The sequence below is a fragment of the Lepisma saccharinum genome, chromosome 17 (genome assembly GCF_977018435.1).
Source record: "Lepisma saccharinum chromosome 17, izLepSacc3.1, whole genome shotgun sequence".
In the NCBI taxonomy this organism is placed as follows: domain Eukaryota; kingdom Metazoa; phylum Arthropoda; class Insecta; order Zygentoma; family Lepismatidae; genus Lepisma; species Lepisma saccharinum.
In genome coordinates this window covers 62,450,272-62,468,172 of record NC_139245.1, presented here as the reverse complement: position 1 = coordinate 62,468,172, position 17,901 = coordinate 62,450,272, and the positions used below count along the sequence as shown (strand labels likewise).

The window sequence follows — 17,901 nt, the reverse complement described above, 5'->3', positions numbered from 1 at the left end:
TTACATGTTTATCATCTGATTCCAGGGCAAATTTAGACTCGTCCGTGAACAGAACATTGCACCAATCCGAGACAGTCCAATTGACATGTTGACAGCACGACTTTAATCTTGCCTCTCTGGCTTGGATGGTGAGTGCAACACAAACACGAGCCACTCTGGCATTCAATCCCTTGATGTGGAGCCTTTGGCGAACAGTACCGACAGATATTGTCTTACCAAGTGCCACTGCAACCATGAATGTAACTGTTGTGGAGGTCGCTCGTTGATTCCGCTTGGCTACTATAGCAATATATCGATCATCAGAGGGGGGTGGTAAACCTTGGACCACGGGGCATAGGTCTCCGGACAACTGTTTGACTTGTTCGGAATTGTTTCGATAATCGAGAATTTTCCGAATGATCAACGCCAAAGAAACAGCGACATCTTTGATTGACTGTCCTGCTTCAATGCATCCGAGAGCATGCCAGCGCTCACAGTCTCGCATTCGTTTTCTTTCAGCCATAGAAACAAGAATATTATCAAAAATAATCCTACAAACGTTATAAACAATATAAAAAATTTATAAACACTTCATATCAGCTTTTAAATGCACCTCAAGTCCTTCAGAATGCTGGTGTCTTCAACGAAAGTGTGATGATTCTTGCACGAAATCCTCGCATTTATGCTATTTCAAGAGCACAGATGAAGCACCTAAACCTCACGTCAGGTTAAGTTTGCATATGTAGATCCAAACGTGCATGCAGAATATAGTTCCGCCGAGACGGGTTCCATTCCCTACGCAATTGCACAAAACAGTAATTTAATGTGTAGGGCCAGCCGCACACCGGATCCGACGTGATGACTCATTTTGTTGCAAACAGACTCGATGGCCTGAAATGTCAGATGTCATAGATCTTGTGTTTATACATTTACTTTAGATGCAATAATAATAAAAAGCAATGCTTTTTTCAGGCGGTACGCAACAGCATGCCATACCGGTAACCTTTATATGTGAGAATGAAACTAATAGAATCTTATTTTAATGAAAGAAGTGTGTGTGTGTGTGTGTGTGTGTGTGTGTGTGTGTGTGAGTACATGCATGCATGATCATTAGACTTGGATTTTTAGGTTCTAAAAATGTACATTTAGGTTCCAAATATCCTGAAATAGGTTCTAAAAATTTTAAAATAGCTTCTAAAAATCCTAAAATAGGTTTTAAAAATCCTAAAATAGGTTTTAAAAATATTAAATTAGACTAAAAGAATCCTGAAGTAGGTTTCAAAAAACTTAAAATTGTTCATAGTTCCTGAAAAATAATAATTAGATACAATTGTTAAAATCAAAATTTCAAATGGACCGTGAGAAATTGTAATAGATATATAACCATCAAAATATTAATTTTCTAACCAAATGTTTATTTCTATGCATCATTTTCAAAATGATACATTAATTGTTGTAAAACTAATACTTGTATCATTAGCAATTTTGCTCTCTAGAGTATGTGTCAAACAAGTTAGTCATTGAATTTTTTTCATTACGAAACGGAGCAAATACCTCTGTGTGATGTAACAATAATATAAAACCTTAAATATATACAAAAACCTAAGAAAATGTTTGATTTGGGCACAAAAACCTAAAATAGGTTCTAACAAGCAAATTAGTTTATTTTATCCACTATAAAACTTCATCAGTTGTTGCATTTTTTAATTAAACACTGATGTAACTTTTTATTTCTCATTTACCTGCAAAGGAAAAAATAAGTTAAATACCTAAAATCCGAGGTCTAATGATCATTTAATATACCACAATATTTAGAGCAGTTCTTATGATAAACACAATAACATATAATAACAACAAACTAACTTGTACCGAATACTTTCTTTACAGAAAAAAACACTAATAAGAATAATTAATATTTGTTTCGTTTTGTCGGAAGCAAAGTGACTCGTCGTGTTGCATTGCATCGTTTCAGATCCGGTGTGTGGTTAGCCTAATACACAGACAAAATGATACACCCATTAGCAGGTATGGACTTGATTGGTTGCAATCACTGTGCAGATGAACTTGAATCTGCAGATTCGTCAACTGGCCTGTCCGGTAGCACTGAAGGAATACAAAAGCTCAAGAGTGAGTCGAGTGAGACTGAATATGTTGCAAAGCACGTGGAATCAGTGATATCAGTGTTGCACATCCCACTATTTTAACCCTATTTTTATCGTGATTCATTGCTATTCGTACTGTACAGCGGCAAGAATGACTGAATCGAGGTCTCCTGTTCAGTGTCCAACTTTGCCTGAGTGTTATCTTGAGCATCATCTGAAGGAGAATGTTCTTCAAAGTTAAACAAGTTGTTTTAAATACATATTCCTCCTTACAGCAACAAGAGCAAAATAAAACAGGCCATGAGGTGATTTGTTGTCAATGGGCGCACAAACTGTCTCAGATGTTGAATGATTTGCGGTTGAGTTTAGGAGTAGAAAATGATTGTTTGTTGTTTGAAGACAAAAAAAGCTGCAAAAAAAAAAAGGACGAGGCATGCGTCAACCTGGGTCGTACATTGATTCAACTGTGGGAGCATGCAAACCCACCACCAGGGCTGAAGCAACCAACGACGTCGGGGGGGGGGGGGGGGGGCTTATTGTTTCATGCACTGGCGGCAATGAAGGCTTTGTTGAAGACATGTTTACTATTCCGTGCAAAGAAAGGGAAGGGTGTTTATCACCAAGAAATGGACAGACCAACGTTTGGCTACTAATTTAGTGAGGTGATTCATAAATTGAAACCAAACAGAGAAATAGTAGCAGACAATTCACTACATTGTATATATCACCAATAACAAATCATGCTTTTTTGGTAGTATAAACTTGAAAGGCGTGTATCTTATAGTAACATATGTATTGCGTACGAAGCAACCAAGATTTTCATAAATTTCTTTCTTTCGAAACGAACAATAACTCATTAAATTCATTAGGGGCCTGTCGTTTACTTTTACCTTTGTTTTTTTTTTCTTTTCCGTGTGCTCGACACATACACAGATGCCCTCGAAGATATTTCGCGCAGTGTATATACAGTATCAGAAACAGATAAATGTATATTTAAACATATTTTTTTTATTTGTTTTTATCAAACTGTTCAAATATGTTACAGGGCCAGAAGATGCTTTTCTATAAAAAAAAACATATATTTATGTGTATGGTGCCATATATCATACAAGCAATTTTAAGTTGTTTTTTTAAGTAGATATAAGAAATAATCAAAAATTATTTTTTTAAATAAAATTTATGATTTTTATCCACCCTGATTTTATCTAGGATGCATTTCATACCTGTATCAAATTACTACATATTTTGCAGTACTATTTTATTTAGCAATGAAATAATGCTGCAAAGATGTCAACACTGTGTACATTTAATTCTTACAAGTACATGAACAATGTAATCATCATTAAAGAGGAAAATAGCACCAAGTCTTCAATTTATTAGGTATCTCATGCAAACGATTCACAATACACTGTGTACATAATTCCCATACACAATTATCCCAATTGTCCTTGCTACTGTGTTCAAACACAGTAATATTAACATCTACTAACATAATGTATTTATGGAGCTTTTATCTTGTCAGTACATCCTGCTTTTAATGAACTTGGTAGGTGCCCCTCCTGTAACTGGTTTCCAGTCATTTTCTTTTGCACCTCCATTACCTTACACATTAATGAAAGAATGAAGACTACATTTAGTGGTATTCATTGACCTTTATTGAGAAGTTTGTAAGAAGTTAAAGATTGCACTGATCAAAACTTAGGTCCCAGCTACAACTCACCATCCAAAGAAAGTTCAGTATTTGTGGATTTCCATATCCAGCCTCTTGCGAATGATCTGCCTCCTATCTTTATGACACCTACCATTTACTCCAGAAAAATCAACATCCTTACACCATTACCCCCCTCAAAACAATCCTTGCTACCATCGATGTAACTTCCCTTTACACCAACATAACTATTTCCCTCGTACTCTGGCTGCCCTCCATGGTGGAGTAGTTAGCACATTGTGTTATGACACCAAGTGTCCTGGGTTTGAATCCAGGCCTGGGCATGGATGTGGTTTGTGATTGTCTCTTCATCAATTTCAACATATCAACATTCATTGTCAGGATTAGCCAAAAGTGACAGAAAATGAATTAAAATAAACCAAATGAATCAAAGCCCTCAACCTCCTTAGGAGCAGACGAAAACCCCCACAACCCCAACACTAACTTCTTCATCCATCTAGCCACCTTGCCTTCATGTGCAACAGCTCCACCTTTGAAGACCAACATGACCTATAAATCCGAGACACAGCCATGGCCATTACAATGGCTCCATCCTGTGCCAACCTCTTCATAGTCAAACTCGAAGAAGAGTTCCTAAACCCAACCACTAAAACCCACTCATATGGTTCCATTTTATAGAGAACATCTTCATGCTCTGGACACATGCAGAACCATCCCTATCCACTTTTCTGGACCAACTCAACCACTTCTGCTCCATCAAGTTCACCTCGGCCCACTGCAGCATCCAAATTGCCTTCCTGCATATGCACATTGAGGAAGGTCATTTGAAAACACCCATACATGCCAAACCCACCAAGCATCTGTAACACCTACACTTCTCCAGCTCCCACCCATTCCACACCAAGAAAGCCATCCCATTCTATCTGTCCCTCAGGAGACAACACTTGAACACATAACAAATCTCCTGACAGAACTACAACTTCTGCCTTCATGAAACCTGGTCAACATTGGATATCCTTTACCTTCCACCCCAAAGGGACCTACCATACCTCAAACCTTCTCTATGTCCTCACCTGGAACATGTGTGGTGTCTTTTTCCTGGGGGAATCATTCACAACACTCAAACATCAGGATCAACAACTGTCACTCCACCCACAACCTGGACTTAACCTTTGCCTTCCATACCAACCATCACAATATGCCTTTCAATTATTGCTTCCGGGTAGCGATCATCCTCTCCTTATCCGAATCTGCCAACACGTCAGTATGAAAAGGATGAGAGGGACTACACATCAGCCATGAGTGCAACCACACCCAGTTGCCTGCGGAAAAAAAGAAAGTCTGTCCCAACCCTTCCTAACCATCACGTTAACAAAACTTCAATTTTTTTTTCTACCACTAAAGATGTCACTCGCAGCTGTGAAAATTTGCATTTTTCCAGTTTCTGGTGCGTGTTTCCACTTTCCTTTTTTACTTGTTGCACACACACACACATCCATGCATACATATTTATGTATGTATTGTATATTGCCTTCAATTAGAACACCATCTGATGTTTGTGTGTAAAATGTATTTTCAGATAGCAGGTGGAGTTTCACAATCTCTTTTTCCAACCTACTGAAGGTAGAACCTGACGTCATGAGTTGTTCAGTCAAGAGTGAACCAAATGAAGAATCACCTGAAAACACTTGGCAGCCAGCATCATCATCATCAGTTATTCAATCTGAACCAGAGAAGGGACAAATGAAAGTCGAAGAGCCAAATGATTTTGCTCGCAGCTCCTTTCACATTTACTTGAACTCTTGTGCTGGGATGAATGCATTTTTGCAGGAGGATAGTAAAGATTTGGATACGAGTGATGACATTGCAAAGTTTGTTGCTGTTAGATGCAAAAGTGATGAGAGTGACAATGTTAATGTAGACCCTGAAGATGTGAAGAGTGAACTCACAATTGAACATGAAGGTCCGTCTGCAGAGACAGAAAGGTGAGTTCATGAAGTATTTTCAAATTAATGAAAGGGAGTACCACAATACTTGAATCATGATAATAAAATAATGTAACATGTGACTCCACTGCCCTGGAAGGGCCTTGGCATTTATCCTGACTGCCAGTCTCCCTCCCACAATCATACCTACAGGTGTTGTGATCTTTAACTGGTAATCGGGTGACGTGTGGTCGGCACATTGAAACCTCAGCCGTTAAAGGAGATATTTTGGACTTGGTTATGCTACTCACTCATAACTCCCCAATTTCGTCACGATGGTGGCTTGCCACTGGTCCCTGTACACAAACCGAGAACCCAGGTAGACTCCAACCCATGCTGTCCCACAGTTGGAGTCCAAAGCACAGAAACTTACACTGAATTGCCACGGAGGCCATAATTCCTCCTCAAATTTCCTCAACTTAAATATTTTGTAAATTTCAGAATTGCTTCTTGTATATGGACAGAGTTATGAATACTTACTTGTAGGACTTAAACAATGAAGCATGGATTCCAAGTCCCCCGGTTTCCGTTTTTCAAGATCAAAATATGGTTGGTTTATGAATATTTTGTTGCATATGAACTCTTTCTGTTGTTTTTCATAGATTGATTTGGTATATTACATCACTTTTTTTCCACATTGGCTAATTGTGAAGATGAATGATGAAGTCACACTCACAATGAACACCCATTCCCAGTCAGGAATTTGAACCCGGGACCTAACTGACCACTTCGGCATGGAGGTCTGCCTCTGTTGTTTTAGTTCACGGAGGTGTGTTGTAGCAAAGCAATGAGTGTTTTTATTTTATGTTATACTATTTATCATGTCATGACATAATTGCCAACTCCTTGTGATATGTTCTGCGTGTGAACTATTACTTTTTATACACTGTTGTTTCAAAATTATTTGAATGATTTCAGCTCATTATATTTTGTTCATAAATTTTCAAAATAAGATGGCATTTCACACATGTGTTATGTAACTGTCCAAGTTAAGTACCAATGGTTATTGCGAAGTTACCTTACAAATACTCAATGTGTGCATTACTCTGCACATGTCAATATGGTAATCTAACTCCATCCAGACAGGTTTCAGGATGTTCTCTTCAATGGTTTGCACCTCAGCAACAATAGAGTTCTTAGATTTTGGATCTTAATGAAAGTGTGTATGGAACTGATGTTGCACACTCACGACTAACCTACTCTCGCAAGATGCTTTTTCCACACCACGGGCAATCATTTTACAACTGATCAGCCTGTAACTTGTAGGCAGAATTCAGAATTTAGAACTGCTGGGGCCTTTAAAAAAATACTTAAGGATGTGCTTCAAGTATTTCTCAGGATATTCAAATGGTTATTATGTTGCATTGCTCATGTTTTTATAATTTGGATTATTGTTCTTGCATCAGTAAGCTTGATTTCAAAGGAATTTATTTGTGCAGTCAAGTTCCTTGTATTAGAGTGACTGCAGTGCTGATAATACTTTCATGTTATTTACAAATGTTAGTATAATTCTGTTAGGAGTTCCGCATGCACATGCAATGATATTTTATTCAGAAGAAATGTGAAAGTGCTTCAGATAAACTTAATTTGTCAAATTCTTCTCACATGGACACTGGCACATATTCTTAAATATTCTTCAGCATGTCACTGAAAGATACCCTTCTAACATATAATTGTTTTTCTCTTCTTAGGGAGTGTTAGATTAAAAAGTGCTAACACATTCATGTTGTTATGTTCAATGCCAATCATTATTTTACTTTATATTTGGTTAGGTGTGTTAGGTTTGATTAATTTTATAAATTTTTTTAGGATTCTAATATTTGGTTTTGTGCCATTTGCATTTATACTACTTTTCACTTTTGAGTGTGTATAGAACCAGGTTTTGAGATTTAAAAAAATGGTGAAAATATTCTGGAATACATTTTTCCTATGTGGATCACATTTTGGACAAAATGACTGCTAATTGTGTTTTGTGTTCCTTGAAGTGAATATTAGGTTAAAAAACACATCTAAGTTCACTGATTTCAAAGTATTCATCACTATATTCTACGACACGTGTTCCCAAACTTTTTCATTTCATGGCACCCTTACGGTTTGAAGATTTTCCCATGGTACCCATATCAGAATGTATGCCTATCTAATACTTGCAACGCTCAGTTACTGTGGCTAGGTTCCTTTCCTTAAGTTCAGAAATAGACATATTTACAATTCAGAAACATTTTATGTCTAAAAAGTTCTAAATGAGCACATATTTGAAAACATCACATTATTGATTGATTATATTAGAACATTTTGCGGTGCCCCTGCAAGCCAGCCAAGGTGCCCCATGGCGCCGAGGTGCACACTTTGGAAACCACTGTTCTAGGAGAAACAATCGATCACTGGCCCCTAAGTTGTATCTCAATATTGTAAGATTAAACTGCTACTAAAATATAGCAAATAGAAAAAAAATTGTGCAGATGCATCACAAGATTCAGCATTCCATTTTAGCTTCTGCTCCAAACATCTCAATTTTGCCAACAACAACAACAACCTTGGAAATGCTACTTTTATTAGCTTGTAAGCTAATGTTCTGTAGCTACAACTCAAGGTTAGTGTTGGCTAAACTTTACTTTTGTTCCAAAGAAAGAGCAATGTTATTTATATGGTAAACATGTTAAACAATTTTTTAATCAACAGCAAACGTATTTTGAATTAATACAACACAAGAAACCTTATTTCATGAACAGATTGTTTCAAGAGGAATGTTGTTGTATGTCACCAATTTCTTTAAACTTGTGAGTTGATTTTTTTCCCATACTTAGTGCAATATCATTTGATATATATATATATATATATATAGTATATAGTTGGTGTAGAATTGTGGAAACACATTGTGGATGTTTGGATGTTATCAAATAAATCAAAACCAGTCTGTCAGTCCCTTTGCTGTGTGTTACCTATTTCACAAATATAAAATAAGTGGCACAAAAATTTGTGCAGTTTGAAACACTGAACAGGTTTTCTTCCACCTGGAAATAATTGTCGTTACATTTGAATGCAATGAGACAAATTTCGTACAATTTTAGGTGAGATATCAGTAATGACATCTTGCACAGTACTGCACAATTCTGTAAATTGTGACTTTTTCTTGATCTGTGGTGATAAATGGTTCAGAAGTCTGGCACAAGTTTTTTCCACTGACATGAATATGTTTTACACAGTTTCTCCTTAGTAATCTCATGGAGCAGTTTTGTTAGTCCCCCTGTTATAGTTTTTCATCAAGAATGAAACATCATAGATTCAAATCCTGCCCTCTCCTGTTTCTTTTTTTCTTGTTATTTACCGAGTGCAAAGTGTTGTAATAATGTAATGTAAGGTTATGTTATATCTGTAAGTATTTACGCATTCCCCAAGAAATGCTTCTGCTCAGCTTGCCTGATTTTTCTCTGGTGCAGTACTCATCGCAAGTTCAATGATTATTCAGTGATTTGAAGGATTTTAGGCTAGACCCTTTCTCTAATACAGCTGTCATAAATTACGTTAATATACATTAAGAATTTATGACATAGATATCTGTTGTTAGTGTCGTTGACTTGTAATCAAAGGGTCCCAGTTCAATGCCTGGTGGAGGCACAAGTGGTTTGAATCCCACTTTGAACTGTTGGTCCAGTCCCGATTAGCCTTTCAGTGCATAAAGTGGACTTAATACAACAAATCAATCAATCAATATATGTTGTTAGGAGCCATTATTTTGAAATTCGAACTAAGTGAGATAGTTGTATTTTTTTGTTTAGCTTCATTTCCTTACATGTTGAAGAAGTAGGTAATGATAAATTAATATTGTGCAAATTTGAACCCCTGAAATAATTTTCCCTCCTCTGTAGAAAATGTTGAAGTTCAATGTCACACGCTCCATTTTTCATGAAAAGTGAAACATGAGTAAGATTGGAGTGCTGTATCTTTGCAAAGCAACACCATTCCAAACTTTTATTTTGCTATACTGTTAATATAAGACTGTTTGCTTATATACATTCAATTGTTTTGATGGGACATTGTGGCTTTCCATTGTTATGCAGCAACAAAGAGGGTCCAAAATGCAATGTTTTCCTGTTTTTGGTTCTTAGTATCTTAAGCAACAGTACCCCAAAGAATTGTTTATTGGTCATTGAAGCTCACTATTAGAACAGGCTATTTGGTATAGCACATTACTTGGATATTGATGCTGTTAGCAGATATAATCCTTTAAATACTAAAAAATTGGGAAATCCTCAAGTCCAGAATTAGGCATATCTCAAAACAGCATCAAGCAAAAATTAAACTAAGTATGCCATCTTGTAGCTGAATAATTGTACTGATACATGGAAATGGAAAATATATATATATATATATATATATATATATATATATATATTTTAAATATTGAGGCCTCTTCCCATTCCCGAGAAAAAAAAAATATTAAGAAATATCAATGTAAATTATCACACTTTTCCTTCCCCTATCAGAATGTGGGACAGCCCGTTCTCCTCCCTTTCTTTGTTGCCAGTGGAGCAGTCCATGCCTTGAGAAGTTGTGGAACATTTTTTTTTCTTCCTTTGATGGATAGTGTAGTGGTAATGTTGCCTCCTTATAATCAAGGTGTCCTGGGTTTGACGCAAGGTTGAGGTACGAAATGTTCAGATCCCACTTTAAACTGCAAGTCCCCAGTCGCAATTAGTCTTAATGTGCATAAAGTGGGCTTAGAAAAAAGCTCTACCAAGCTCTATATAGAGTGGCATACCAAAGACTTTCGAAGGGGGGGAGGGAGACTATACATTTTTTTTAGTAGCCAGCCATTTCTTTGCAGTTTTTTTCCTGCCTTTTAAATTCTTTTTTCTGGGCAAAAGGGGGTTTATGATCCCCACCAGCCACCCCTCTTTGGACACGCCTATATCTGTATTGCAATAAGAGTATGTTTGTAAAAGATTTTGTATTATTCTACCAAAGAAAACATAACTTTATTGTAAAAAAGTCTGTACTTGGCACTATGCTGTGTGTACGAGATTCCCAAAATATACCAATTTCAATTCAGGTAGGCCTAATTGCGAACCTTCCTGGTGCACTGGTTACCACAGCATGCCACAATGGCAGGGGTCCCGAGTTTTTTAATCCTGGGCTGGAGATGATTGTTCTTCGTGAGTGTTGCTTGAGCAATTTCATAATATCATCACTCATTCTCATTGTTGTGATTTGCCAAAATTGGCAGAAAGGCAACATAGAATAACTTAGTATTAAGCAATCAGTTTCAAATAGACCTATGGAAAGCAGGCTTAGAATATTTCCATCATCTTTAATATTGTTACTGCAAAGAACCAACGTGCTTTTATTATCATCATGGCAATTGTTTTAAGACATTTTAAAACATCAAACGCAAATTTATATTTTAGGGTGCTTCACCTTGCAAGCATAATGGGGTACTCCAGATATGGAATGCCTTATACAATGTGTTTAAATAGTTGCACAACCCAAATTTTGACCGACTCTACAATGAAAATCATAAGAGAGATATATACTGTACTTGAAGGTATTGTTAGTGTTATACAAACAGTATTTTTTTTTTCAAAAAATATTTCATTCTTCATCATTTGTATCATTTTCAAATGTCGAATAATTGTGTTATACTTAGTAATTGGTAATTTTCATTGTGGAATTGGCATAAGAAAGTTTAAAACCATGTGAAGTAGTAGCACACTTTTTCTCAAATATCCTGTCATAAATTGTCTTGAACCCTTAACCAGGTGCATCTCTTTCATCTTTTGAGAGTAAATTTGACCCCCAAACATAAAATATTATGTGTAATAAAGTAAAATTCATGTGGATAATAGAGAATCTTTATGTGATTAAATTTACCATTTTTAACAACTTAAAGTAGTTTTCAAATGTAAATAAGGGTGGCAATTAGTTGCATAATATAATATAAACAGACATTGTGTTTACACCAGTACATAATCTTTCATTGCAATAGTGAAATCAAACTCTATTAATGAGGCAAGTATATAATAGTGAATGCAAAAAAAAAAAAAATGATCATACACATAAAATATTTGTGTAAATTTCAATGTTCAAATTTCAAGAAGAAAATGCACGTCTTTAATTAGAACATTTTTCATTGAAAAAACTGAGGTTCTAATGCATATCAATTTTCACAATCATTTTTTTAAAATACATCTAACTAAATGTGACAATTGTATTATTTTCCTACATCATACAGGGTGGCACATGTAATGATTCCCCATTTTGTTCTTAGATAGCACCTATATTAGAAAGAAGCTTTCAATGAAACATACACTATCTGGCCATTCGTCACCGGACACCTGGAACGAGTACTTTAATCCGGTTTCAGGCGTCCGTCAGTATCGTGTGGGGCCACCTTTCGCAGCAAGTACAGCCGCAACCCTCTGAGGAAGACTGTCCACCAAATTGCGATAGGTTTCGACGGGAATGCTTCTCCATTCCTCTTGCAAAGCGGCGAACAACTCTTTAGTGTTTTTTGGGCAGTGTGGCCTGGCACTCAACCGGCGCTCCAACTCGTCCCAAAGATGGTCAATCGGGTTGAGATCAAGACTTTGGGTGGGCCAATCAAGTTTTTGCACACCCATATCCTCGAACCACGTGTTGATCACACCTGCCGTATGACATGGGGCATTGTCGTGCTGAAACAGATAAGGACCACTACCGAATTGTGCCCACAATGTCGGTAGCGCAGAATTGTCCAGGATCGTTAGGTATGCATCTGCATTCATGTTTCCACGCACTAACACAAGGCGACCAAGACCATACCAGGAGAAGCACGACCACATCATGCTGCTTCCACATGCCTTTGGTTGGGTGTCCGGTGACGAATGGCCAGATAGTGTACATCACAAGAAGGTTACATTTTGGAAAAATATACTACTGCAATACATGTTCAATATGACCACCTTTGTTATTGGTAACCTCAGTCAAGGAAACACCAATGTTACCAATTACCTTACGACACATGAGTTCCATAATTCCACTGCAAGCTTGAACCATAAGTCTTCTCAGTTCCATTAAATATTATTTTCCTGTAGTTTACGGTTATTACAAGAATAAGAAAACAGTTTTTCGTTGTGACATTTCAGGAGAACACACGTTCCTTTCATCAGACATTTATTTTCATTTTGACTAAAGATACAGTTATAAAAATGGTTAGCAATTTTTGAAACAAAAATAATCCTTTATGTAATGGATTTTGTCAATGTTACATTGTAAAAAAAAACATATGTCTGAAATAAAAATAAAACAGACTGCTTCTTTTCACAGTTAGGTTGCTATATTACAACAATGTAACATTGACAACATCCATTATATAACGGATTATTTTTTGTTTGAAAAATTGCTAACCGTTGGTATAACTGTATCTTTAGTCAAAATGAAAATAAATGTCTGATGAAGAAAGTGTGTGTTCTCCTGAAATGTCACAATGAAAAACTGTTTTCTTATGCTTGTAATAACCGTAAACTACATGAGAATAATCCTACAATGCAAGCAATGCGTACATACAAGAAAAACTACCATTAAATATTGCTGCTTTTTTCGGAAAATCTTTTCCCCCACCATCCAAATAAAAGTGTGCCTATTCAGAAAACAAAAAGATGTTCAGTGTTGCATTGTTATCCTCAGCCCAACCATTCTCTGCTGTTTCTTTTCATTTGTTTATTTTTATAACATGGAAATGTTTTACGGATATATATGGAGATTATTTTTAAAAATCCGTTGAACGAAGCATCTTGATATTGTTTGCTGTTTTTCTAGCCGATTTGCTGTGACTCCTCTGCATAGTGACTCAAACAGCTTCAATATTCTCAGGCAAAGACTAACATGTTTTGAACGATCACGCTTCGATTTGAGTACTGGTCCTTTCATTTGAAACTTTTCATGAAGTTTGTGAATCGTTTTTCTAGAGGGTGCCCACCGAATATGGAAATGTGCATGAATATGCGTCTTAGTTAAAACAATGCTTTTTGTTTCAGAAAAAAATAGCACAGTTGCAGATCGCTGTTTTTTTTTTTTTTTTTTTTTGCAAGTCTTCCTTAGTGTGCCATGTTGTATACCCTAGATCCCTAGTGGCAGCACCTTGAATTATGCTTCATATTTCATGATCCAACATTTCCAATGGCTATTGCAACTGCTGTTGACACACATGATGCCATTCTTTATCTCAGATGTGAAAAAAGTCAAATAGGGATCATTTTTTGTGCCACCCTGTATAATACGTCACATAAACTTGATTTTTTTACTTCTGCTGCTTTGGTCTATTTGGCATCCTTTTCCTTAAATTCTCTCTCTGTATCATTTCTAGGTACAAATTTGCATTTTCTACAATGATTCATACAGTAGTGCCATTTATGAAAAGCGATAAAGTCTTGATAGCAGACTTTGTAATTTTGGCAGCTGCACATGGTCCAGGAAGCCAAAAAAATGTTAATACTTTGTGCACAAACATGCGAACATGGGCAGGAAACTTTTCCCAGCGAGTTATCTTGTTGTTTCCCAGTAAATAATGTCCATCTTCTTTCAGGATATTTTTCTCTTCATCACCACTTGTCTCATAATTACTATCATGTTCTGACTCTCTTACATGATGTCTTGCATCACGATCTGATTCTTGAGTCAATTTCTCATCTTGAAACACTTCAGATGAAGTATGTTCATCCTCGTTTGAAATATCCACCAACTGCCGCCGTGTACAATCCACCCATCTCTTATACGCGGTTGTTTTGATGGATTTCTTAAAAAATGAAACATCAAGTTTAAAATGTGGTCACCAAACACAGCAAGAAAAAAAAACTGCTAAATAATTCACTCATAAAGCACTGTAAGCAAAAGTTTTAAAAGTATTAGCAACAAAAAAAATCACAAACGTTAGCAGGCACACAGGGGTAAATTTGACCCCCAGCAACTTTGGAACAGTTTCACCTTGCTTCAGTTACTCACATATTGAAGGAAGTGATCTTGACATGTGAATTAGACTAATTTGGGAAGGTACTAGTAGGCTAGCAGTGTCACCAGCCCACAAATGTCTGGGCATAAAAGGATCTACCTGGAAGTCAAATTTACCCCCACATGCCTACTTAAGGGTTAATAACATATATCTCCTTCCAGGTTATCACTGGTATATATGTATATATATCAATTAGAAATTAGATGTGCTCTTCAAAAAAAATTCTTAGATAATGCTACACATTTATATCTTACACTCATTATGTTTCAAATCAAAATTTCAGACCCAAATCGCTTCAAATAGGATTTCTTTCTTCCAGCTCGACACTAGCAACAACATTCAGCTCTACATCAAAGACCAGTGAAACTAATCTAGAATCTACAAGGGAAGGAGAATCTACAAAATCTTCAAACACTGAAGGTTCGACATGTAACAAATTATTTATGTGGAAGGAAGATCTTGAAAAACATTTACGAATTCATACTGGAGAGAGGCCCTACATGTGTTCAACATGTAACAAATCATTTACACAGAAGGAAGATCTTGCAAGACATTTAAGAATTCATACTGAAGAGGGACCCTTTGAGTGTTCAACATGTAACAAATCATTTATACTAAAGAAAAAACTTGCAAGACATTTGAAAATTCATACTGGAGAGAGGCCCTACATGTGTTCAATGTGTAGCAAGTTATTTACACAGAAGGAAGATCTTGCAAAACATTTAAGAATTCATACTGGAGAGAGGCCCTACATGTGTTCAACATGTAACAAATTATTTACACAGAATGCAGATCTTGCAAAACATTTACAAATTCATACTGGAGAGAGACCCTACATGTGTTCAACATGTAACAAATCATTTACATATAAGGAAAATCTTGCAAAACATTTAAGAATTCATACTGGAGAGAGACCCTTTAAGTGTTCAACATGTAACAAATCATTTATACAGAAGAATTATCTTGCAAGACATATAAGAATTCATACTGGGGAGAGGCCCTACATGTGTTCAACGTGTAGCAAGTCATTTACATGGAAGGAAAGTCTTGCAAAACATTTAAGAATTCATACTGGAGAGAGGCCCTACATGTGTTCAACATGTAGCAAGTCATTTACGCAAAAGGAAGATCTTGCAAAACATTTAAGAATTCATACTGGGAAGAGGTCCTTCATGTGTTCAACATGTAACAAATCATTTATACTAAAGAAATATCTTGCAAGCCATTTAGGAATTCATACTGGAGAGAGACCCTTTGAGTGTTCAACATGTAACAAATCATTTATACGGAAGGAAAATCTTGCAATACATTTAAGAATTCATACTGGAGAGAGGCCTTACATGTGTTCAACATGTAACAAATCATTTGTACAGAAGGGAGATCTTAGACGACATTCAGAAATTCATACATCTTAAAAGTCCCATTTTTATTCAACATTTAATATATTTTTCAACAGAATCCAATTATTTCAAGATATCCAAGGTTCCGTACTAGGTGCAAACCTTTTATGTTCTGGCATGTATTTCATGTGCAATAAATAATTTGAAGAATGAAATATTTAAAAAGATTTTGTAATGTGAAAATTGTGTGTCACAATCCATTAGTTCTTTCACTTTACTAAGTGGTTCTTTCATCAGACTGCAATTAATCTTCTTTGGCTGGGACCACTCGAGGATCAACAGCCACTATGCCACCTTAAGCATGGAACCCCTAGTTCTCAGGCTGTCCTCATTGATACTTCCAGCATGTAGATACCAACTTCCTAGAGAGAGGAATTTTAACTTAGTTTTCAGGGCACCCAACATCTAGCATGACAGATAAAATCTAATTACAACTATGTGACTTTGTTTTAGAATTGTATATCTTCAGATTAGGAAACATAGTAAAAATGGACTCTTAATCAAATTTAACAACTCTTATAATTTTAGATTATTAATACATTTTGTGAATGATACATAAGTTGAGTAACTAGCAGGCTTCCATGAATCAGCTCTCTTTATATGTACATTATACTTCCAATATCCAATTGATTAAACATTGGTTTACATCTCTTTTATTTTACACACCGCTAACGACTTATATATGTGGAACTTTAAAATAATATGTAAGTGAAAATACATACTATACCTTCCTATTTCTGATGAGATGCAGTTCCTTTGTACTAAACACTATGCATTTCATAGACTAATAAAAACTATAACTTCACTAGTCATTAGGCCAATCTTTGCTATGTTCGTAAATGCATAAAACTGTGTTATACGTATATATGCATAATTGAAAATAGCTTATCTTGTGCATTACTCCTGAGACACGGATTGCAAAACTGAAGTAAACATATTGAGAACATATTAATGGGGCTCAAAACTGACTGAAAATGTACAAATTTAAAAACAAATTAAATTCGACTCACTGTTCAAGTAGTAAATGAGCCATTTTATGGAAATGTTTGTTTTCTCTAGCCAAGTGATGTAGAAGTTTTCAGCTTACATAGGATTCTATTAGTTCCAAATTACATCAAAATCCAAGAAAATGTAGTATTATACTAAAGCACAAGATTCTAAGAAGTCATAGAAGGTTATTTAGGTTAATTTTCACTTCCAGTCTTCATTTTTCAAAGGAAAACAAATCTTGTGAAGTCATTTCTTTGTTGTCCTCTATTTATGACATAGCATCTGCAGAAACTGTCAATGATCTTAATTTCCATCCTGTTGTCAAATAGTTTTCACTGCCTGGTTTTTTGTAACAAGACATATTTCGAAAGAGAAAACTCGAAATCTTGTTGTCAACAAGCTTTGGGATTACGACTACATATAGTGTTATGTGATTATGCATATTCACTTCACGATTGCTGCGATGCTGCTAAATAAGCATTTTTGCAACAAGAAAGGCTGCCTAAAACTCTTCATGAAATAACATTGTGAATATTTGGGAGGGTCTCACCCACTTATAGAACCTGGAAATCTCAGGTAATTTAAAAAATGTAATAAATTCTCAGTGAAAATCATCAGTTTACATTAAATTTACATCACTAATTAGTTGATATTACACTTCTGTTTGCCAAAAGTGTTCTGTTCACATACACAGACAGTCTTACCACAGATACTGTCAAAAGGTTTTAAATGAAATAACAGAAGATTATTTTAAGATATTGTAATAATTCATGCATTGTGAACTTAAAGCACA

General features: G+C 35.8%; 1 protein-coding gene across 3 annotated transcripts in view; it reads left to right on the top strand.

Moving 5' to 3' along the window:
* Window positions 1-16,610, top strand: part of LOC146001326 (uncharacterized) — a 49,925-nt gene extending 33,315 nt beyond the window's left edge. For all 3 annotated transcript variants that reach the window (XM_083138639.1, XM_083138640.1, XM_083138641.1), the window contains exons 2-3: window positions 5,330-5,735; window positions 15,038-16,610. In XM_083138639.1, coding sequence (XP_082994765.1) covers window positions 5,389-5,735; window positions 15,038-16,133 — 1,443 coding nt within the window. In that variant the 5' untranslated portion in view covers window positions 5,330-5,388 and the 3' untranslated portion in view covers window positions 16,134-16,610. The remainder of the gene's footprint in view (window positions 1-5,329; window positions 5,736-15,037) is intronic.
* The last annotated feature ends 1,291 nt before the right edge of the window (window positions 16,611-17,901 follow it).